Source organism: Gigantopelta aegis, chromosome 7 (assembly GCF_016097555.1).
Source record: "Gigantopelta aegis isolate Gae_Host chromosome 7, Gae_host_genome, whole genome shotgun sequence".
NCBI lineage: Eukaryota > Metazoa > Mollusca > Gastropoda > Neomphalida > Peltospiridae > Gigantopelta > Gigantopelta aegis.
Genome location: NC_054705.1, coordinates 41,421,365 through 41,446,658, shown reverse-complemented (window position 1 = coordinate 41,446,658; position 25,294 = coordinate 41,421,365). Strand labels below are relative to the sequence as shown.

The 25,294-nt window shown below is 36.0% G+C and overlaps 1 protein-coding gene across 2 annotated transcripts; it reads right to left on the bottom strand.

Moving 5' to 3' along the window:
* Positions 1–203: 203 nt before the first annotated feature.
* Positions 204–16,691, bottom strand: LOC121377528 (nuclear nucleic acid-binding protein C1D-like). Of its 2 annotated transcripts, XR_005958628.1 has the most exons (7): positions 16,507–16,691; positions 12,333–12,399; positions 10,445–10,500; positions 9,504–9,633; positions 6,354–6,540; positions 1,310–1,491; positions 204–402 (listed from the first exon to the last, which is right to left on the bottom strand). XR_005958628.1 is itself a non-coding variant. In XM_041505558.1 (5 exons), exons 1-5 carry the CDS (start codon positions 16,642–16,644, stop codon positions 6,482–6,484), a joined length of 450 nt encoding a protein of 149 aa, XP_041361492.1. In that variant the 5' UTR covers positions 16,645–16,691; the 3' UTR covers positions 6,327–6,481. The 2 variants fall into 2 exon arrangements, 1 of the variants encoding a protein (XP_041361492.1); XM_041505558.1 differs by lacking the exons at positions 204–402; positions 1,310–1,491 and having other exon boundaries at positions 6,327–6,540.
* Between the last annotated feature and the right edge of the window lie 8,603 nt (positions 16,692–25,294).

The following is a 25,294-nucleotide window of genomic DNA, read 5'->3' as shown; positions in this document are numbered from 1 at the left end:
ATGAAGTGTCAACAGCAGATTTCCTCTCTTAATATCTGTGGGGTCGTTAACCATATGTCCGACGCCATATAACCGTAAATAAATTGTGTTGAGTGCGTCCACTGCACTTTGTCTCCTGAATGCCATGGTCAACTGATGTGGGACTTCCCAGCGAAAGAAAGAAAGGGGGTATGTGCACTCTGCAGTGTTTGTGTTTTCACATTTGTACATACCACTCTAGTATGTACAACTTGTACACAGAGGTCGACAATTCCAACCAAAAGTCCCGAGGTCGTAAGGCAGCTCAGCCAAATGTATCTGTGCAGATCGGTCTCACTATAATGCCCATTGGGGTTCAAAACTTCCGGCTCCTGTGTCTCTGCATGAACATACCAGCACCGGCTGTTGCAGGGTGTCAAAAAACTAGGAGAAAGAATTTTAAAACAGTAAACACTATCAGGGGTTGTCAACCAAATGCAGTAAATTTACACTGATGGCATGTAAAACAATCCATTATATTCTGGGGTTGGAAAGACTCCAACCTGCCACTCAGGTGGTCTACACAGTAACAGAACACAACACATCACAGAAACAAGTGTTGAATATTCCTACAAAAAAATTAATTATGCTCCGAATGTCACAGCATTAGTCAATCACATACATGTGTGAATAATCCAACATGCTCTCTCAATATCCCAATGACTACGTACATTGGAGATGTAAAACACTTGGGCTAAGGACTGTTCAACTGACTTAAAAAATGACGGTCTCCACGTACATTACATGACAACAGACCTAACTGCTAAAGGTTTTAAAGGTGCTGTAGAGTTATACCAGCAAAATGTTACCGACATCGAACCACAAATGTTAATCGACATGTTTCGGAAAATCATCGCAAGTTTGTTAAAGATGCAAAATTTGTTGAAAATATGATGCCAGGACGGACATTATCTGACAAAAAGAAATTACACATCAAATTCTCCAATAACATTGCTTTTAGGTGCCAGGCAGAGTACGAACAGACTTATAGAATACACGCAGGAACAGAAAACATTCCACATTCTTACACATCTGATGCCATCGCAGCCTGTTATCAAGGCAATCACAACAAATGTATAAGACATTCAATTGTCTGCAAATCTGCATAAAAAAACCTGGCTGGTTAAGAGTACCTTTCTTGATTCGCACTTCAAAATTGCCACTAACAATGACACCGAATTAAGGAAGAGTATAGACTATCATCTCGGACCCAAAACGTTACAAATGACTAAATTTAATACAAACACACAAAAATCTGAGGCTGTCAATAAAAGCATTAGAAAACCATTACCAAGACACACAACTTTCAGCAGAAACTTCTCAGGGAGGGCACACAGTGCAGTGCACAGCATCAATAATGGGCCTGTAGAGTCACAATTTAAGTTGTCAAGGCCATGGGATGTTCATTCTCATTGGGTAGTAAGGTCATTTCAGCTTTGCGCAAAGTCGAACACTCAGAACAGAACTCTGCAACTAAATAGAATAAAACCCAATGACATATAAAATTAAAATATGTTGCAAAAGAAAGGTTCTGTGTGCACTGTATGAAACACCAAGAAGATGAAAAATATGAGAAAAAAAAATTACATCTTAAAAAATCATGCATCGACCAAGAAATTTGAATATAATTATGCAAAATCTAAAAAAAAAAAAACCCACAAGTTACAATAACAGACACAATTAAGTAAACAATGACAGACTAACAATAACTCAGGCCAGACAGTGTGGTGTACATCCCTATCAACCAAAATATGAACCATAGATACGAATATTACAACACCTCACCCAAAATACTGAGTAAAATGGAACCTTTCACGGCTCATTTTCGAGACAGCAGGATGTTGTTACAAGCCCTGTCAATTCCACACAAAATGGTAGTGCTTAGTTTTACAGACACCCCATTAAAAGTTCAAGTCACTTCAAACTTTGACCTAGCCGAGATGTTATTTGGTGGAGTACTACCTTAATAATTAACATCTACCATGGAACAAGGGAGACAACTGCCAGCAGCTATCCATCAGACGACAACGCCACTGTCGGTACTGACCCAGGTGACCCTGTAATAACCTCACTGACTTACTTCCCTTTATCTCATTACTATTAACGGTTGGACTATACCAATTAAAATCCCATTGGCGACAGTGTTAAGATATTGGCCTAAAACTACTATACACAACGTATCAACCAAAATATGAACCATAGATATGAATACTACAAAACCTCACCCAAAGTAGTGACTGAGTTAAATGGTACCTTTCATGGTAACTTTGACCCAGCTGAGATGCTATTTGGTGGAGTACTACCTATAAAAATCTACCATGGAACAAGGGAGACAACTGTGTACCTGCTAAAGCCAGCAGCTATCAGTCAGACGAGAATGCCACTGTTAGTACCGACCCACTAATGCAACTTAAATTTGAGTGTTAAAACGTATAATTAATTTATATAATAGAAACCATTTAAGAGATGTTAACTTCACTTGTATTTTTGGATACATCTACATATTAATGACTGTGACAGACGTGACATCATGTGGATGCAAGAAATTGTTTTGCAAGTTCAACATATAAACTCTCCTATATCTTCTATTTTATATCTTAATAATTATTTTGTTAGGTCACTATGTTGTTTTACAATGACATGTAGAGAAAATAACTAGAAAGTTGATATAATTTCATAATCAAGTATTAATCATTGAAGGTACCGTGACGGATTCAAAGTTACCTCATAAAATGATAGACATCTTGAAACAAAACATAATGATGACATCTGATTAAACTTTATAATGTACAACAAATCATAACTATATATTATACCAGTAGATATTTCCTACAGTGTAAAGGCAAAGTGTGGCTGATTTTTTATTATTCAGAGCTAATTTTCAGAAAAAGTCATACTATTTAGTAAAATTAAAATGAGCAGAAATCACATTTTCCCTGAAGTCAATCCTTGCACACTGAAATAAAAAATTCTAAGCTCATGAGATCACCCACTTTTGCAATGAATAATGTGACTAAAAGCAATACATATCTTTAATCAATCAAAATCTTGGCACATCCATCACAAAAATTATTTTCAAATTTCATTAATTTCACATGAAATTCTTCAAAATTAAATTCACAATCTTTTGAAACAGATAAAGAAGTAGGAAAATACATGAGGTTTTGTTTTTAACTTTATATCTTTTAGAGAAAACTAAACTTTTATTAAAAACGTGACGGACATGACATTTCAAATTTGTTATAAAAATCAATGGACTAATCATAATTCATGACTTAACATGCTATGCACAAGTTACAAGGTTTAATCAATCAGTCTTAGCAAATTTATATCCTTATGCCACAAAAATGTCACATCTGTCACAAAAAGTATTTTCAAATTTCATGAATTTCACATGAAATTCTTCAAAATTAAATTCACACTCTTTTAAACAGATAAAGAAGTAGGAAAATACATGAGGTTTTGAGGTTTTGTTTTTAACTTTTAAACTTTTTGATAAAACTAAAATGTTATTAAAAACGTGACAGACATGACATTTCAAATTTGTTACAAAAATCAATTAACTAATCATAATTCATGAATAAAAATACTATATACAAGTTACAGGGGTATGAAGGTTTATATGTTGTGGTAAAGATTTTCCATATGTTTAATCAATCAGTCTTGGCAAATTTATATACTTATGTCATGTCCATCACAAAAATGTTACATCCATCACAAAAAGTATTTTAAAATTTCATCAATTTCACATGAAATTCTTCAAAATTAAATTCACACTCTTTTAAAACAGACAAAGAAGTAGTAAAATACATGAGCTTTTGGTTTTTAACTCTATAACTTTTAGAAAAAATAAAGTTTTATTATAAAAAAAATTGTGACGTACGTGACATTTCAAATTAGTTATAAAAATCAATTAACTAATTATTTAATTCTTGACCAAAAATTTAATGCACAAGTTACAAGGACATGAAGGTTTCTATGCCTATAGTAAATATTTTCTTCATTGTGGATTTTTAATAAAGATATTGAAAATAAACCTGAATGTCACGTCCGTCACAATTTTTTTGATGTTTTGGCAAAGAAAACCTTGTCTCCCTTGTGTAGTGTACATGTCTAAATTTTACATATTCAAGACCCTTATGATGTTTACTTTCATATGATGTAAAGTTTCCATGTAAATGTAATGCTTTTTTATTTTCAGTCGCGGAGCAAATATCATGAAATTCTGACCCGTTGTCATCAGAGGAAACCCGTTACATTTTACCTAATGCAACAAGGGATCTTTGATGTGCACTTTCCCACTGACAGGGCAGCACATACCACGACCTTAACCCAGTTGTGGTGCACTGGCTGTTCTTCTTAGTAGAGAAAATATAATTTCTTGGTAGCCTGTGTTTTTGAAGGAGAGGGTCTAGACTGTGACAAGCAAAGTTTCTAGGGATGGCCTGGTCATGCTGTCCAGGAAAAAAACAGAGAAGAAAATTCACTTGGAACAGGGCGTGTTTCGATCCCACCCCCACCTCACACCCAGAAGATTACCTTTATAATAATTGATATAGTTTGTTTTGTTTAACGATACAACTAGTGCATTGATATTTTATTAACCATTGGCTATTGGATGTCAAACATTTATTAATTTCTGACACCCATTCTTCACCGAAAACCAGTTGAATTGTTGTTGTGACTCTTTAAACTCAGTCTTTGAAGGCTTTTTTTGTTGAGGCCGACATCTGTGTCCATGACAGGCATGCACCAAAACAGCTTGCTCTGAATGTGCACGTTTAACCCTATGACCTGACCGACCTTTGTCCATTATCAAATTGGGCAGTGTGTCTAATCATTGGTGAGCGACGTTTCTAGTGGTGGTCGGGTCGTGATCCGCCAGAAAAATATCTTGGAGCAAGGGAGGCTTTCAACTGCCAAAAAGCCCACCCCCTCTGTAGATGCTCCTGACTGCCGGTATATACCATTTATGTTTCAACTTGTTGTTTAAAAATATATCCAAATCTCTTTCGCTTAAAAGATACATGTCATAACAACTCGTTTAAGACAAATTCAACAGCCACTTCTCTATTCTCTATATAAACAACTTGTTGTAATATTAATGTTATCTAATGGCCAATCATGTAGTATTCTCTATTTAATACCCCAGCAGGCACTCATAACGGGGAAAATATAAATCATAATTTCTCACTCAGAAATATCATGCATTGGTCTAACGAACAACAATATTGGATGATTTGACGCTTACAAACCAATGACCTTGTCGGTACTGCGATTCATTATACATTTTGTACCAGAATAAAGATAACTTTTGTTTTCGAAAATTATCTATTAACATGATTACATAATAAAGTTATAGCAATACTCAGAACAGTGCATAACAAGGTTTATATTGTTTGTATACATGTACGTGCATGGGTGTCAAAAATAAAGGCTTTTACAGAAAAAATAGCTCAGGTAATAAATAGAATAACAAACTTGGTACCAGTTATTATCAAATTTATATTCAGAGTTAAATAAGAAAGAAATGTTTTATTTAACGACACACTCAGCACATTTTATTTACGGTTATATGGTGTCAGACATATGGTTAAGGACCACACAGATTTTGAGAGGAAAATCGCTGTCGCCACAACATGGGCTACTCTTTCCGATTAGCAGCAAGGGATCTTTTATTTGCACTTCCCACAGGCAGGATAGCACAAACCATGGCCTTTGTTGAACTAGTTATGGATCACTGGTCGGTGCAAGTGGTTTACACCTACCCATTGAGCCTTGCGGAGCACTCACTCAGGATTTGGAGTCGGTATCTGGGTTAAAAATCCCATGCCTCGACTGGGATCCGAACCCAGTACCTACCAGCCTGTAGACCGATGGCCTAACCACGACACCGCCGAGGCCGGTCCAGAGTTAAATAATTTTCAGTTGTCATAAGCTTTATATGTTAGTTTAATTTTATTTGACAATACCACTAGAGCACATTGATTTATTAATCATCGGCTATTGAATGTCAAACATATGGTAATTCTGACAGTCTTAGAGAGGAAACCCATCACATTTTTCCATTAGTAGAAAGATATCTTTAATATGCACCATTCCACAGACAGGATAGCACATACCACAGCCTTTGATATACCAGTCGTGGTGCACTGACTGGAATGAGAAATAGCCCAATGGGCTCACCAACGGGGATCAATCCCAGACCGATAGGAAGAGAACTGTGGTTAAGATTTATCAAAATACCAGCAATGTTGTGTCCAATTTCAAAAGATTTCAAACCCATAACCACCTAGTAGGGGCACTTATACTCTGATTTGTTTTTAATTACATACCCTCAACGTATTTTTTCTGGCACAAAGCTTGACATTCACATTTGGCAGTAAAACAGTGCACATTGGCAATCACAGTTTAAACGGACAGGAACACCAAGTTTACTGTTTGTAAACTAATACAACAACAATTATGGTGGCACTTTTCTCTTTCTTCCTGCTGAAAAAACTTCTGTATTCGATGGCTTTTCTGAAAACAAAATATAAAGAAAGAGAGAAATATTTTATTTAATGACGCATTCAACACATTTTATTTACAGCTACATGGCGTCAGACGTATGGTTAAGGACCACACAGATATTGAGCGAGGAAACCTGCTGTTGCCACTTCATGGGCTACTCTTTTCGATCAGCAGTAAGTTATCTTTTATATGCACAATCCCACAGACAGAGTAGTACATACTACGGTTTTTGATATACCAGTTGTGGTGCACTGGCTGGAACGAGAAATATCCCAATGGGCAACCCGACGAGGATCGATCCCAGACCGACTGCACATCGAGCGAGCGGAAAACAAAAATATATCAAAATTCAACTGGTGTTTGTCAAGAGTTACATGTACCTAATGTTTTCAAAAGTATGTCTTCTTTTTATTCATATATAACATACTGTGATGGCCAAATCTTGCTATTACAGATAATTTTGTATCAGCTATTTATCATCCACTAAAGGCTTTTGTAGACGATATCGCTGGCACTTTTGTTACGTCACTGTGTATGTTTCAGCACTAAACCATTAGTGACATCATGCCATTGTCGTTCTGCTATTTAACAAGTCTACCACTGCCAAATATAGTGACATTCAACCCACATTACTGACATTGTTTACAATTGTTGCAAATGAAAAGAATGATAATGGATGATAAAAACAATACCCCCTTATGTCTTGTGATATCATAATTTATCAGCACCCGTTGATAAAAGTATAAAAATCTTCAGAAAGCCTTGGATTTCATACTTTTATCAACTTGTGCTGATAAATTATATCACAAGACACTTCGGGAGTATTCTTTATTTATTAATTAATTAATATCAAAGAAAAACCCAAAATACAAACCTAATAATGATGGTTAAAATATGGTAACAATAAGGTCAATCGTGGTTCATACAGATTTTCAGCAAGCAAATGGCAAAATGGAAATAGCCAAGTGTTAAATAACTCTGAGCTTTGTATATAAATATGGCAAAAGATCAATCTCTATGTTCCATTCGTTATCAAGTTGTGCAGGTTGCTTTTTACATCTAAAAATATACTGATGGAAAGAAATAAAGGATCACACAGATAGCAACAAGAAATAATGACTGCATCAAAAATCAATTCATATTGTCAGAAATTGACTGGGAACATATAGGCAGCACATTCAACACTATACAGACATTCCATTCCACATTACAACTTGGTATGAAATACAGATATTACTACGCTAGTTAAATTAAATTTGGTCTACAATTTGATGTGTTCCCTTATTTCTTTCCATCAGTATATAAACATTGATTCAATTTTGATTTCAGCTTTGGGAAAATATATTTACATAAAATTTGACAGACACATTCAAATTCAAGGTCATTCGAGATTGTGGCAATGATGTCAAGTAAGTGGAAATTTAACAGGGAATTGAAATACAATGAATCACCCTGCCCATTGCCAAATTAACCATTTGCTAATTTTCATACAAAGTGGCTACAACATTTAATATTTGGCTAATCAAATATTCCCTAAATTAGCCAATTTTGAATTTATAATTTTGAACGATTTTGTCTACCATACGTGACCACTTAGTTAAAACAAAATTCTTTCCAGTGTCAGGACTGGAAATGGGGAGGGGGGGTGGGGGGTGGAAGGTAGGGCTAGCTCTGGCACTTGCCAAATTCAGCAATTGCAAATTTCAAAAACAATTATTTTTTTTTAGTGTAATTTGGCAAAATAATTTTACGAAATAATTGAAATTTCGGATAAAAATAACTAGGTGTATTATATACATAGCAATGATATATAAAGATCTACGGAAACTATAAAAGTGATATCCGGTGAAAAGTCATATTTTCACTGTATTTTAGCTACAGTGAAAATATAGAAATTGTATTTACTGTTTTGTAAAAGTGCATGATTAAATTACCTCCCCTAGTCTTGTTTCTTCGTATTTAAGTTTGATGATTACCAATGCAACTGATCGTATTTGAAAAATAAAAAATGTAATTTAAATAACTGTACCTATAAAAAAAGGGATACGATGTGCAATTACGATAAAATATCTAAAAAAAATTAATACGAAGCTAAATAATGATGACACAATGTAGTGCCATTGAGTATAAGTGTAAGAATTTAACAGCGTTCGATTTGTTTTGTTTTTGTGGGAGTTTTTGGAGGATCGCTTTGTCAGGTATATTTGCACAGCAGTATTATTAAATAAATATTAATAAAGATAATTTTTAATCAAATTACTTTTTAAAAGTCTATGGTCAAGTAAATTTTCTGGAAAAGTCCCCTAGGAAGGCATATATCATGGCGTTACGTGTTTTCAATAGGATAAGCAAACGATATTGCCAAAAAGCGAAAGATATTGTCAAAAATTAGGAAAGATGTAGATAATAAATAGACCATTTCATGCTGTTTTTTTCCGAATACGATTTTTATGTCAACTCGTGAGGTGTGAAAAACATATTTTCACTCATTGTTTTGCAATTCGTAAAAATATGGTTTTCACACATCATCACTCGTTGACATAAAAATCGTATTCGAAAAAACCATGAATAGCCTCTATTTCTGAAGTTTTTTAAGTTTGATAAATAATTTGCCAAAATGTTTTATTTAACGACGAACTCAACACATTTTATTTACAGTTATATGGCATCGGACATATGGTTAAGGACCACATAGATATTGAGAATGGAAACCCGCTGTCGCAACTTCATGGGCTACTTTTTTCTATTAGCAGTAAGGGATCTTTTACATGCACCATCCCACAAACAGGGTAGTACATGCCATGGCCTTTGATATACCAGTTGTGGTGCACTGGTTGGAGTGAGAAATAACCAATGGGCCCACCGACGGGGATCGATCCCAAACCGACCGCGCATCAAGCAAGTGTTTTACCACTGGACTACATCCTGACCCCTGCCGACCCCGAGCTAGCCTTAGAAAACGATGGCTGTACCTCCTTTGTTCTGTGCGGCCTGCCACAGGGCACTTTTAATGAAGCGTTTAGCTGCTGGTTTGTTCAGTTTCGGGGCGTTGGCCTTCTCTTGAATCTCCGTCACACGTTTCATGTAGCTTCGTATTCTCTCCTAATATTAAAACAGGCTGGATGTTATTTATGAAACCTGACAGTGAATTGCACTGGTAAAAAAACTAACAAAAAAAGACAACACCCTCCACCCCTCCCCCCAAAAAAACAAAACAAAAAACAACAAGCAAAACAAAACCAACAAACAAAACCACATGGCTACAAAGAAGAAAAGACATCTTTTAATTCTTCCAGGACATGAAATGTTCAAACAATGAATGTTTTTACCACAAATTGTTGTCTGGATTTAGACAGGTTATGAGGAAAACAAAAGTAAAGATGCAAGAAAAATAAACCACCAAATATTTGGCCTAAATTTCAAGAAAAAATAAATTTTAATGCTATTTCCAGGACATTCCAGGCCTAGATTTTAAAAGAACAAAATTCCAGGACATTCCAGGATTTCCATGACGCACAAGAACTCTGCATACGGTACATCCAAAGTGTGTCTGATGATCGGGTGTTTTTAATAACACAAAATTCATTTTTCTTATTTTAAAAAATGTGCATACCTCTTTAGTAAATATGGTTATGGGAAGAAGGAGAGAGGACAGGTGTGCAGCACAGAAGGCCACAAGAGGTCACCGTTGAAGAGACAAGTGCTGGGATGTGGAGGACAGCGAAAGAAGTTGAAAAATAGGAGGAGCTGCCAGATCGGGAAGAAATGAGATGGAATTCAAAGGAGAGAAAGAAAAGATGGCAGTGGGATAATAAAAATGGTACCAAAAAAAATAATATATATATATATATATCTGGTGCCTCCCTCCCCCATAATTAGTTTTGGAACAGCCACAAACACAAACACAACTCACCAGTTCCTGCTTCACTGCATGTTCTTTAGGGTTAACACCACACACATTTAGATACACTGAAAATAAACAATAAAAAATACATTTAAATACTTGACATGTCCAATATTTTAAAGCACATACAACTTAAAGACTATTGATACATTAAATGATTATCAACAAAAAGAGTTTGTTTTGTTTAATGACACCACAGTGACCACTAGAGCACATTGATTTATTAATCATCGGTTATTGGGTGTCAAACGTTTGGTCATTTTACATATAGTCTTAGAGTTACAGAGGAAAACTGATACATTTTTCATTAGTAGGAAGGGATCTTTTATATGTTATTGGGTGTCAAACGTTTGGTCATTTTACATATAGTCTTAGAGTTACAGAGGAAAACTGATACATTTTTCATTAGTAGGAAGGGATCTTTTATATGTTATTGGGTGTCAAACGTTTGGTCATTTTACATATAGTCTTAGAGTTACAGAGGAAAACTGATACATTTTTCATTAGTAGGAAGGGATCTTTTATATCTTATTGGGTGTCAAACGTTTGGTAATTTTACATATAGTCTTAGAGTTACAGAGGAAAACTGATACATTTTTCATTAGCAGCAAGGGATCTTTTATATCTACCAGCCCACAGACTGGGTAGTAGATACCACGACCTTTGATATGCCAGTTGTCATGCACTGGCTGGAACGAGAAATAGCCCAATGGGTCCACCAATGGGGATCGATCACAGACCGACCATGCATCGAGTGAGTGCTTTACCACTAGGCTACGCCCTGCCCCAGCATATATGGCAAAGTGACGTGAACAAATATATAATTAAATGAGAGTGCTCTTCCTTGTACGCATGGGTACTAGAGTCCTGTGAACGGACTCCAGTCTTGCTGGACTCGAACCGTATCCGAGTACTCGTGGAGACCCTAGTACAATATTATACAGTATAATTAAATGAGAGAGCTCTTCCTTGTACGCATGGGTACTAGAGTCCTGTGAACGGACTCCAGTCTTGCTGGACTCGGACCGTATCCGAGTACTCGTGGAGACCCTAGTACAATATTATACAGTATAATTAAATGAGAGAGCTCTTCCTTGTACGCATGGGTACTAGAGTCCTGTGAACGGACTCCAGTCTTGCTGGACTCGGACCGTATCCGAGTAGTCGTGGAGACCCTAGTACAATATTATACAGTATAATTAAATGAGAGAGCTCTTCATTGCACGCCTTTGGGTACTAGAGTCCTGTGAACGGACTCCAGTCTTGCTGGACTCGGACCGTATCCGAGTACTCGTGGAGACCCTAGTACAATATTAGTACAGTATAATTAAATGAGAGAGCTCTTCCTTGTACGCATGGGTACTAGAGTCCTGTGAACGGACTCCAGTCTTGCTGGACTCGGACCGTATCCGAGTACTCGTGGAGACCCTAGTACAATATTATACAGTATAATTAAATGAGAGAGCTCTTCCTTGCACGCATGGGTACTAGAGTCCTGTGAACGGACTCCAGTCTTGCTGGACTGGACTCGGACCGTATCCGAGTACTCGAGTAGTACAATGGGTCCACCAATATAATTCGGACCGTATCCGAGTACTCGTGGAGACCCTAGTACAATATTATACAGTATAATTAAATGAGAGTGCTCTTCCTTGTACGCATGGGTACTAGAGTCCTGTGAACGGACTCCAGTCTTGCTGGACTCGGACCGTATCCGAGTACTCGTGGAGACCCTAGTACAATATTATACAGTATAATAAAATGAGAGAGCTCTTCCTTGTACGCATGGGTACTAGAGTCCTGTGAACGGACTCCAGTCTTGCTGGACTCGGACCGTATCCAAGTACTCGTGGAGACCCTAGTACAATATTATACAGTATAATTTTATTTTACTTACTCCAAAACAATGAGTTTATTGTGTATGCAGTGACTAGCTCCATTTTCCCCAATTCTAGCGATTCCAACTGAATTAACAAATGTTCTGTATTAGAAAACAATATTAAACTTAAACAGCAGGAATCGTAATAGGAAGTAAAATATGGCCTGCTGTTACATTTTTTAATATTTATAAATAGAAGGGCAAACACAGCATGAGGTGAGTGGAGGGTTTGGGATAGCCCGAGTACTCTGCCGTTCAAGAGCTATTGTCCGAACCAAATTGTTAACAACTACAAAACATTATTCCCCTACCTTTAATTGCCGTTAGATTTCTTCCAAAGTTTGTCCAGACACAAATCTTGAAAAAACCATTACAATGACACAGATTCCACATACCAGATGATAACCATGTCACCTATATCGACTTCGCTGTGAGCGCATAGGGCAAAAAGCATGTAATTTTGTGTCAGCTGCCATTTTGACTTTTTATGGAATATTCTTCAAGAGGGGTGAAAGGATAGGACTTAATCTAACAATGTCATAACATGTTATGATATAAAAGCAAACGTGATGACGTCATATTTTTTATTATTATTATTGTAATGATACCACTAGAGATCATCGATTTCATATTAATTGTGTCACATACTTTGGAGGCTTTCAACCCTCTTGAAGAGTATTCCATATAAACAAGCAACATGGCAGATGGCAGAAAACTGCTTGTATTTTTCCCTATGCAATCTCAGCAAAGACAATATCGGCGAAATCGTTGCAGTCTCGTGTGTGGAATCTGTATATTTGTAGTGGTTTTTTTGCGATTTGTGTCTGGACAAACTTTGGAGGAAATCTAACGGCAATTAAAGGTAGGAGAGTAATTTTTTGTCATTGTTAACAATTTGGTTCGGACAATAGATGGAACTTTGTACGGTTATGATTTTCTCTCCACTGTCAGAGATCACTCTATAGTGAAAATATGTAATGGCCGACAACCACACGGTAGACAAAGATTTAACTATCCCTAAACCTACACTAAGGTCGACGACAGTCACTCTTTGCCCCCTCAGAGATCACTCTGTAGTGAAAATATGTAATGGCCAACTACCACACAGTAGACAAAGATTTAACTATCCCTAAACCTACACTAAGGTCGATGACAGTCACTCTTTGCAATCTCAGAGATCACTCTATAGTGAAAATATGTAATGGCCAACTACCACACTGTAGACAAAGATTTAACTATCCCTAAACCTAAACTAAGGACCTTAGTAAGGTCGACGACAGAGTGGAAATCTTTGACAACTTTTTGGTTGTCGGCAATTGCCAAAAAAGTACATAGCTTGGAAAGAAAGAAAGAAAGAAAGAAAGAAATGTTTTATTTAACGACGCACTCAACACATTTTTATTTACGGTTATATGGCATCAGACATATGGTTAAGGACCACACAGATTTTGAGAGGAAACCCGCTGTCGCCACATAGGCTACTCTTTTACGACAGGCAGCAAGGGATTTTTTATTTGCACTTCCCACAGGCAGGATAGCACAAACCATGGACTTTGTTGAACCAGTTATGGATCACTGGTCGGTGCAAGTGGTTTACACCTACCAATTGAGCCTTGCGGAGCACTCACTCAGGGTTTGGAGTCGGTATCTGGATTAAAAATCCCATGCCTCGACTGGGATCCAAACCCAGTACCTACCAGCCTGTAGACCGATGGCCTGCCACGACGCCACCGAGGCCGCACATAGCTTGGTCTCGGACTGTAATGAGGGCTTGAGTTCGACCCGTACCCCCTTACAATAGTTAGGTTTTGGGTTAGTCTTTAGAGCCTTTGATATAATAGCGGGGTACAGGTCGAACCATGTCACTATGTGGAAGAGTCTCCGACCCGTACCCCCTTACAATAGTTAGGTTTTGGGTTAGTCTTTAGAGCCTTTGATATAATAGCGGGGTACAGGTCAAACCATGTCACTATGTGGAAGAGTCTCCGACCCGTACCCCTTACAATAGTTAGGTTTTGGGTTAGTCTTTAGAGCCTTTGATATAATAGCGGGGTACAGGTCGAACCATGTCACTATGTGGAAGAGTCTCCGACCCGTACTCCTTACAATAGTTAGGTTTTGGGTTAGTCTTTAGAGCCGTTGATATAATAGCGGGTTGAACCATGGGAGCCTGGTTTTGTGTTGGGACACGCTGTGGCGAGATCGCCATATTTACTTCCGTGTTGCATGTCTGTTTAGCGAAGTCGCCAGTACATTATAACTCAACAATATTCAAGTTACAAGCTGTTTTATGTTTACTTCATTAAGTAAATACATTTGCAGTAGTCATGTTTTGATTTTCATGTTGTAAAATGTAATAATTTGGTAGTTTACATTTCTGACGATTTCACTTGCAAGCCGGGGCGAGATCGCCAGGATTTTTCTTGTAAACTACTTGTAAACTACCAATGTAACACGGCAGTAAATATGGCGATCTCGCCACAGCGTGTCCCAACACAAAACTAGTAGTATAAGTGGTATAACCCTGTAGTTTTGGCACAAAAACATGCTGATAATGACAGTAAATATATACTATAATATACAGGCCTTTCCCCAGGATTTTTTTAAGGCGCTTACATATTTAGCATCATTATAACACAAAAATCAAGCCAAAAGAAGTGGGGTAGTGAGTTGAAAACAGTTAAGTGTTTGTCTTCAATCCATCAAATCATGTTGGGGTTTTTGTGTGGGAGGAGAAGGGGGGGGGGACTTTTTTTCTAAAAAAACCATCAATTCCCCACCCCCAACAACTTCATAATTTGCCTCATGTTGTTGTTGTTGATTTCAGCGTCGTGTTAAATGCTTGTTGTGATTTCTGCTTGTAAAATACCTAAGCTAAGAATGCTGACTTCACAGTATATTCCATTTATAAAAAAAAACTACCAAAAAAAACCCAAAATGTTAATAAAATTAAATTTTACTTTTAAAAAAAAATCCAGCTAACTTATTAAATGTCATCTCACAGTTTAACAAATATATATCTAGCATTATCTAACAAATATGATTATTGTAAACTAATTCAGTGTACGTTTAACTGCAATTTGTATAAATACTGCACGCACATTTCCCGCGATCGCGATCTCAGTGCGTGCTCTCGACCATAGGTACAAAATTAACAAAGACAAAGGAAATAACGAAACTGCAGTTAGGTATTCATTGATGCAAACAACTATTGTTTTTCTACACATTTACATCAAGATTTACTCCTGTGTAATCGTATTGTTCATGTCCGCAACGATATCTCTTGACACGTGGGTGTCAGCTGACTCTGAAGCGTGACGTATATTACGCCGAGAGCTTTCCTCAGTTCAGCCAACGAACGTTTTTCCTAACGTTCGCGAACTACTTGATTGGTGTCCGTCGTGTCCATTTGGTTTAACGTGAAGCGCACAAAACAGTGTAACGAACGTTTTGTTTCCGCTCGGTCTGGCTGAACTCAGCCCTTGGGATAGCCGACATGTCGTTCGGCCCTGAACTGGCATGTGTATTCAAATTGACATGCATTGTCGGTTTGTTTTTATTACTTCGGTTCAAAGACTTTATAAAATTAAAATAGCAAGTTACATATCTTTCAGACATTGAATCGCCGTCACATTGCTGTCTTACATGTCGAATGCATGCGTTAAAATTAATAACCTTGATTATTAAAATTAGCAAACATCATAAGGCATACGCTGTATTCTGGTTAACACCGTTTCTCGTCCTGCAGTTAAGGCGCTTACCAGACATGAAGGCGCTTACTTGGCTGGCTAAGGGAGCACGGGCCGTGTCGGCTTATCGCTCTAGGGAAACCCCTGATATATGTTGTAATATATGTCTTCTAGCAAGTCTGATAACTTCGCCTAATCAGACTTCGCGAGATCAACACAGGGCGAGATCGCCATACTTCGAACCATGTCACCATGTGGAAGAGTCTCCGACCCGTACCCCCTTACAATAGTTAGGTTTTGGGTTAGTCTTTAGAGCCTTTGATATAATAGCGGGGTACGGGTCGAACCATGTCACTATGTGGAAGAGTCTCCGACCCGTACCCCCTTACAATAGTTAGGTTTTGGGTTAGTCTTTAGAGCCTTTGATATAATCGCGGGGTACGGGTCGAACCATGTCACTATGTGGAAGAGTCTCCGAGGAGAAAAAGAAAGAAGAAACGAACACTTTCTGACAGGACCGAGTGCGGACACGATATTAGAGGGTCCAGCGTTGTTTCCAGTTCTGTAAGGGCTGTGTTAAACGAAAACAGTTTTTTTTTCATTTCTGCGGGAATTTCATCAATAACGGAATCGTCTGCCATGATAAACAAATTTAAAAAATCCCTACATAAACACACAACCACGTTGTTGGAAGATCAAACAGGAAACGGAAGTAATATTTATTTGTTTAATTTTGTTGTTGTCTTTACTGTCATTTCCTCCAATACCTAACGATCCATATTTTCGATTTTACAAACGTTAAAGTTTGTTTTTGTTTAACAACACCAATAGACTACATCGATTTATTAATCATCGGCTTCTGGATGTCAAACATTTGATAATTCCAACATACAGTCTTAGAGGAAACCCGATAGATTTTTCCATTTGGAGCAAAACGAAATCTCGTATATATACAATAATTTGCTCTCAGGCAGGACAGCACATACCAGTCGAGGAGCACTGTTTTTGACGACAAAAATCCAGTCAGAGAAGGGATCCAACGAGATGAATCGATTCTACGACCAAAACACCTCGGGCGAGCGCTCTATCCGCTGAGCTCATTCCCGCCACTTCGCGATTACAAAGTCAGTCATATATATAGGCGTAATATAAATACATATTGTAATACGCAGGGGCATTGGCTGGGGGGGGAGGGGGTCGGGAGGTTTGGACGACCCCCCCCACCCCCACCCCCACCCCCCACCCCCCGCTGAAGCAAATTCTCGGAACCGGCGTGACGTCACACGGCCTAGTTACCGATCATCCGGGTCTTTGGGGGTGAAGCAAAGCCTTAGTGATTACTGGTTTACATAGAATAAAGTTATAATATTAACTTTTTACATGCCTTACATATTGTCATTTATTTTCTGTAGCTAACACATAGTTGCAATACATCTTATGTGTATTATAACTGCTTGGGTTGCCATATAAGAGAAACGAACAACGGGAATCTGAATTAGTATAATCTATATTTAGTACCGATGTGTTTCCGTGTACTTTGAATGTCGAGGGGACAGGGCAGGTTGGGCAGAATTTAATTTTTGTTGATGCAATTTTCAGGTAATGTTAATTATAAATTTTAACAATTTTGAAATGATAAGATAATTATTAATATAATAATTATGAAGTGGGCTACAAAATATATAATTTGTATTTATAATAAAATTTGTATGCATGATTAAGTTAATTATTTTTATGATTTAATAATTATTTTATTTCCAAATAATATGTAATAATTAAACAATGGCAAAGTTGTTACTTTACAACTTCAAAATTACAATAGTATTATTGTCATATCTTATTATATAGATGTATTAGCAATAGTATGTTCCACTGAATACATTCTTTTATTCTTAAAACAAAATACAGTTTCTTGAAATAATGAAATGCTTTTGTTTTTACAGATTGCAAAATTACCACATGATGTTGCCCTTCCTTGCCGGATGAATGCAGGCAACAAAAATATAGCAATAATAAAATATAGCCATCCTCAGACCTTGACATCTAGGGGGAGCAATATCTCTACTTACCCATCACACCTGAGATTAGTTCAAGGAGAATAATATATAGTTTCCTTTGGCATGTGAATTTATATACATGTAGTATCAATATGGTAATATTTTAAATTGCCCCCCATAAACTACATTAGGGAGCAAATAATCAGTTCCCTCAGTTATTTTCATGTCGAGGTCTACAACCTAATAAAACGTAAGTGTTACCTCGTCGAACAAACATGCAAATGTTGTACTAATAGGGTTTAACCTGGTATATTTAGTAATAAAACACAAAAACTTACCGGAGTAAATAATGGTTAATATATATATATAATATTGGTGTTGTTTTATATCTAGTCACAATGGATATTGCAGATATTTTCTTGTTCAGTCTTGTGCTGTATTGGAATTGTTATTGCAGTTCAATTTAAGTAATATCTACAAAACTAATTTGTAATAGTATACAATGTACAGCTGGAGAAAGGAGGCAAATATGGTTGTTAATAAACTGATCTATATCGGTATGCCTTCTACTAGACTACACATATTTAACCTAAGTTGCTTTTAACCCGGGTTAAATTACCTCATGTAGATGCACTTGTGTAGCATATTCAAGGAAAATATATGAATGAGATAGTTAAATGCTATATTCTCCATGTCAAACAGTGTTTTCAAAATGGAAAACAAATATCAGATATGGCAGTTGACCATTCATTTTATTGCAGGTAATTTCTAAAGCAGATTACACACACAAACACACACACACACTCACACACTGAACTGTAGAATACTATAAAACTACATATACATGTAAAAAGGTAAGTCCTCTAACTTGAACAAGCAAAATGTACCACAACCACCAAATTATATTGATCCACAATAGAATAGATTTTTGTGTATTTTTAGATTTATGTATATGTATGTGTGTGTGTGTGTGTGTATATATATATATATATATATATATATATATCGGTGTTCTAGCTAGCAATAAATAGAGGGGCGCTGCGCCCTGCCCGCGTTTTGCGCCTCCCTGTCGTATTTGTTTCAGTACCGCCCCTGATTATCGCCGCCCAGCCCTAATTCATTGTCAAATAAAAATACAAAATCTTGTTTCCTGTCAAAGCGTGTACAGTGTTGTTACGAGTCTGAATTCCCAATTAAAAAAACGTTTGACAATACATTGTTTGGCCAGTTGTGAAAGCCGATAGCAGTAACGTGGTATGTTTTTTCTTCTTCTATTGTTAGTCGATATAACTGCAGACGAGGGGACAGGCAGTCTTACAAAGCTTGAATGTGAAGTAATCCTCACACCGTCACGCACATAACCACACACCACCTAGCAAACACCTAGCAGAAAGTAGGCCATCATGATAAACTTCGACAGAACGTCAAATGCGACATTTTAAAAATAATTTTTCCCGTTGCAAATACCCAGACCAAGATACATATAGTTTTAACTGGTGTCAGTAGTCCTTATCAATGACACATTGATTGCATCTTTATAATATGGCACAGAGTAAACTAGCAACACTGGTTATTTGGTCTACGTAGGTATAACTGTGTTTTGTTAAAAGCATGCCTGCTATTTAATGAAATCTATCTAGACCTTGACATGCAATAATAGCCATTTTTAAATGCAGTGAGCAACTTGTTACAAATATATCTTTATGTCAATGTTTTAAATTTGTTTGTTCTTTTATTTCTTTTTATTTATTTCTAATCATTCTCTTTTCTTCTTTTTTTTTTTTCATTTCTTGATTTCTTTTAATTATTTCATTTATTTATTTTAAATTACATTAGGGCATGATAATAAATGGTATAAATACTATATATAATAGAAAAAAAGAATAGGATTTTTTTAGGTGATCCAACCTTTTGTAAAACATTTTAATAGTTAAAGTTTTATTTTATTTAACGACACCACTAGAGCATTTTAATTTATTAATAATCGGCTATTGGATGTCAAACATTTGGTAATTTTGAAATTTAGTCTTAGAGAAAAACCCGCTATTTTTTTCCTTTAGTAGCAAGGGATCGTTTATATACACCATCCCACAGACAGGATAGCACATACCACGGCATATATCAGTCGTGTTGCACTAGCTGGAAGGATTTTTTTTTTAATAGTGTCTATATTTAATATATTGGTACAATAATATTGCATTCGGCGATGAATGTACTGTTTCATCAAACATCCAAATTTAAGAACAATAAATTTGGGTTTAGAAATTGATTGCCCCCCTCCCTCCAAAAACGTTTTGTAAATTAAAACCAGCATAAATATCTCTACATATACATGTATGATATTTATGAATGTAAAATATTCGATCATATGCCTCAAAAATAAGATTTTTGCGTTAAAAATGCCCTACAATTAAATTAGCGCCCTGCCCCATCAAAATCCTAGCTAGAACACTGTATATTGTATGTATGTATATGTATACATATATATAAATAGATATATATACACACACACTTTATATATATACTGAAACAAAGGCACACACATTATTTACCCTCTGCACCAAAGTAAATACTAAACACACGGGGGTGGGGGGGGGGGGGGACGACCTATATTTTCTTACTGCAGGCCTGCTACAGACACATTTGCAAAAAAAAAAGTTTAAACAAGAATTTAGGCCTATATTATAATTATTATATGTGTGTAATTTAGCAGTATAAACTTTTATTTTAAAATTAAAAAATAAATAAATAAGATGTAGTAGCTGTAGTATGGCAAAATAAATACAAGTATAGATAATATCCAAGCAACTGTGATTAAATGAAAAATAAAGACCACACAAATTTATTGATAAAGGAATATACTCTATTCAAGCACTGGATGCATCGTTTTGTAGGGGTTTTTTTCAAGGAAGACGATGGAATTGTGTATTTTATTTACAGTATAATGTGGGATTTTTATCACTGCACATGCTTTAACCATTTTGTTTGCTAAATTAATCTCTATTGGTGTCAACAAGCAACAACATTAAAGTCAACGTAGTCACATTCTGTGAGGGAAGCCATGAAATTTCATCAGATTTGTCGTTTTAATGACCCTACCCACAAGCGGCGCCTAGTCTCTTCTTTTGGAAATTTGTAAAACGATATTTTTTTTAACATCATGTTATGGTTTATGCAGCCAACTGCACAACATGTTTTAGGCATCGTGACCGTCAACTGTTGTAAATGATCGACCAAAGTTGCCTCATTTCACTATCAAACCATACGTAACTATGGAGAAGCTTCACCGCGTCACGTGATAAACAATGGCGGCCAGGGGTCGAAGTACCCGTATGTTCGGTTCCGAGAATGGTCCACTTTCAGAACTAAAACATACAGGTTTATACATATGGAGATTCTGGTGGTGCAAAAACAAAATAGAAAAATGGTCCACTTTTCTTGAAGAAAAACTACATGTATTACTCGAATGTAAAAAGTATACGGACTTAAGAAAAAAGTTTCTTTTTTATGTTATCAATAAATATTTGCATTTACCACCTTCGATTATTTTTGTGAAGCTTATGTCATCTACAAATGAACTATTGCTGTACAATTTGTCATTGATTTTATATCAGGTATCTGTAATAAGAAAGGTAAGTGATGATGTTTTGTAAGTTAACCACTTGCATGCGACAAAATATATATGGTTTTTTGTGTATTTTGGGCATGTGGCCTTAATATTGAATAAACTTGTTCTTGTTCTTGTAACATGCCTAGATGTAAGCTAGATGCTTTAGACAGTGACCAAGTATCTGTGATACCCTTGACGTGTCATTCATAGACAGAAATACAACAGAGTGTAATATATATATGTATGTATGTATGTATGTATGTATGTATGTATGTATGTATGTATGTATGTATATATATATATATATATATATATATATATATACTAGTATATATGTATATGTGTATATGTATATGTATATGTATATGTATATGTATATGTATATGTATATGTATATGTATATGTATATGTATATATATATATATATATATATATATATCAATAACTAAAATTACTGCTAACGAGACACCATCTGTCTGGACAAAAATAAAATTTGCAACAACAAAATGTTTTGTTTTTGTTTTTGTTTGTTTTGTTTTTGCGGGGTTTTTTTTTGGTGCTAAGTTGAGACATTTCATCACTGAAGACCTGTATCATTTTGTCTCCCGTTACAACCAGTGTCCCATAATGTTTTGTTATGTACTCATTTAATCTTACTATAGTATTAAAGACAATTCTGACCGTGTAATAATAATAATAATAATAATAATATAATAATATATATATATATATATATATATATATATATATATATATATATATTGAGCATGTATGATACAAAACCTTACATGCGTAGCACGTGTTCACACGAATGACGTCATGTCCTAGCCAGGGCCCGTGCTTATAAACCTTAAAGTCTAGACTTTAATAAAGTCCACACTTTAACGTAATGCTATTTGAATGGCGTTGCCATGACGTTAAAGTCTGGACTTTATTAAAGTCTAGACTTTAAGGTTTATAAGCCCGGGGCCAGGACGCCCAGGCAGCAGTATACAGTTAGCGTACAAAGAGTTCGCGTGTTGGTTTTGCACAGTTCCATGTCTGAAGGCTAAATATTTGGAATAGGAAGTAAATTCTTAAGCTTAGTGATAGCTAAGGAATTACTTTTAAAAATGATAATTGGTTTGTCAACAGCAGTGCAAACAGTTTACCTGTAATAAGGCTTGGTATTCATACACCGTGTTTTTCTTGTGACAAAAGTGGGGCGTGATCATTTTTAGTAATATTCAAACAAGCTTATTTTATAAGAAATTGAATAGCTAAACCTTTATTCAAATGAAGTTTGTTTTTGTACGGTTAATATGTGTGATATCCGCCAACTCTCTCGTGGGTGTGGTATAATAGTCTGTCTATACAGCAGGGGCAGGACATAGCCCAGTGGTAAAGCACTCGCTTAATGCACGGTCGGTTTGTGATCTATCTCTGTCGGTCGTTGTATGTGCTATACTGTCTGTTGGATAGTGCATATAAAAGATCCCTTGCTACTAATGGAAATATATGTCAAAATTACCAAAGGTGTGACATCCAATAACCGATGATTAACACATCAATGTGCTCTAGTGGTGTCTTTAAACAAAATAATAAAAATATCAGTTGTCTATATATCAACTCTGGCAAAGTGCATACTATTAACATATATTAGACGGAGCAGCCTGTGTTTTTTTTATTAAAATAATTTAATGGATGTTACGGTTGACTCTTCATTTGTTCAACGATGCCAGTGACAGTAACGACAATGAATCGCCAAACTATTACGACTATCATGACAATTACCAGCAACCAATCATTGCAAAGACGTGCTACTGCCATAAAGAAAATTATTATAAATTTGTTGCGGAATGTTTGTGGTTAATAGATCTACATTATCACGTTTCCTCAATATTTTTCTTTTGACATTTTCTGATTTGTTGTGCCAAATTGAATTAAATATCATCTTACATATTTATTTTGTTACTTTGTTTGGTACACATGTTAAGACAATTAATAAATGTTCTATTGTAATGTAATCCAGTGCAGTTAATTTTCTAGTGTTCTATTAATTTTGGTTGAAAGTTAATTTGACTTGTGTGCTGAAGATGAACAAATATATCTCTGATAAGATTTTGTTTTTCTGCTCTCAACTATAATTTGGATTCTAAATGTTGAATATTGTTACTGTTTGTTAATAAGGCAGTTTTGTGGTTTCTTCAACGTGGCTTTAAGACAGATTGGCTTCTAAATGTTGAATATTGTTACCGTTTGTTAGTAAGGCAGTTTTATGGTTTCTTCGACGTGGCCTTAAGACAGATTGGCTTCTAAATGTTGAATAGTGTTACTGTTTTTTAATAAGGCAGTTTTGTGGTTTCTTCAACGTGGCTTTAAGACAGATTGGCTTCTAAATGTTGAATATTGTTACTGTTTGTTAATAAGGCAGTTTTATGGTTTCTTCAACGTGGCTTTAAGACAGATTGGAATCTAAATGTTGAATAGTGTTACTGTTTGTTAATCAGGCAGTTTTATGGTTTCTTCAACGTGGCTTTAAGACAGATTGGATTCTGAATGTTGAATATTGTTACTGTTTGTTAATCAGGCAGTTTTATGGTTTCTTCAACGTGGCTTTAAGACACATTGGATTCTAAATGTTGAATATTGTTACTGTTTGTTAATAAGGCAGTTTTATGGTTTCTTCAACGTGGCTTTAAGACAGATTGGCGGGACGTAGCCCAGTGGTAAAGCGATTGTTGTTGTTATTTGTAACATACATTCTTAGGAGACCCGCTACATTTGTCCATTAGTAGCAAGGGATCTTTTAAATTTATCACATCATAGACAGGATAGTACATACCACATACCAGTTGTGGTGCACTGGCTGGATCAAGAATAGCCCAATGGACTAACAGGGCCCCGTTCCACACCTATAGCATATAATAACATTATATGTGATAATCTTTGCGAGAATCACTCAACTGAGTTAGATTGTGCATGTCCTGATCCAAATGCTGAGCTATACAAAACACAAACGTCCCAGTTTTACAGAAACAAAAGAACAATTTCAGTAAAAGAAAAAAAAAATCACTTGTTCACCGGACAAGTATACCACAAAATCTACTTGTTCGCCAATATTTCCACTTGTCCATCTATGTAGGGCAGGAGGTGGATGCAGAAGGAAAGGTTAAAGCCCTTGGCTTTTCTTTTTAAACCATTTTGCTTATTACTCTTGACTTCAGATTGCGTGTAACTTTGTGATTCATGTGACTACAACAAATTGTAGATTATTTTACAGTCGAGGTAGTATCAGCGTGAAACAAAAAGTCATATAAAATAATAGTGTTTTTGTTTAGGATTCATTGAAAGCCAGTTACATTGTTCTCGAGAACAATTCCCTTCACTGGTTTCAGCTTTTACTTTCAGCTGAAGGCCTGGAAATAATTGTTTGGCAGTGCTTGTCGAAATGTAGGTTAACAAGCACAGTCTCCCCCGAGTACAAAACTGTCAAGGTTATCTGTGATCGCCGAGCTTTGTAATTGTTGCGACGGAGTGTCACGAAGCGTAGCTGAATGTGGGTGCTGTCGGGTTTCTTTCTGTAGTATGTGTATTAGTGATTAATATGTGGATTTTTTTGTATCACTTAACTCGAAAATGATCGATGTAAAGGTATTTGACGTCAAACATAGGATTGTTGTGGTATTAGAGCGGGACTCGTTG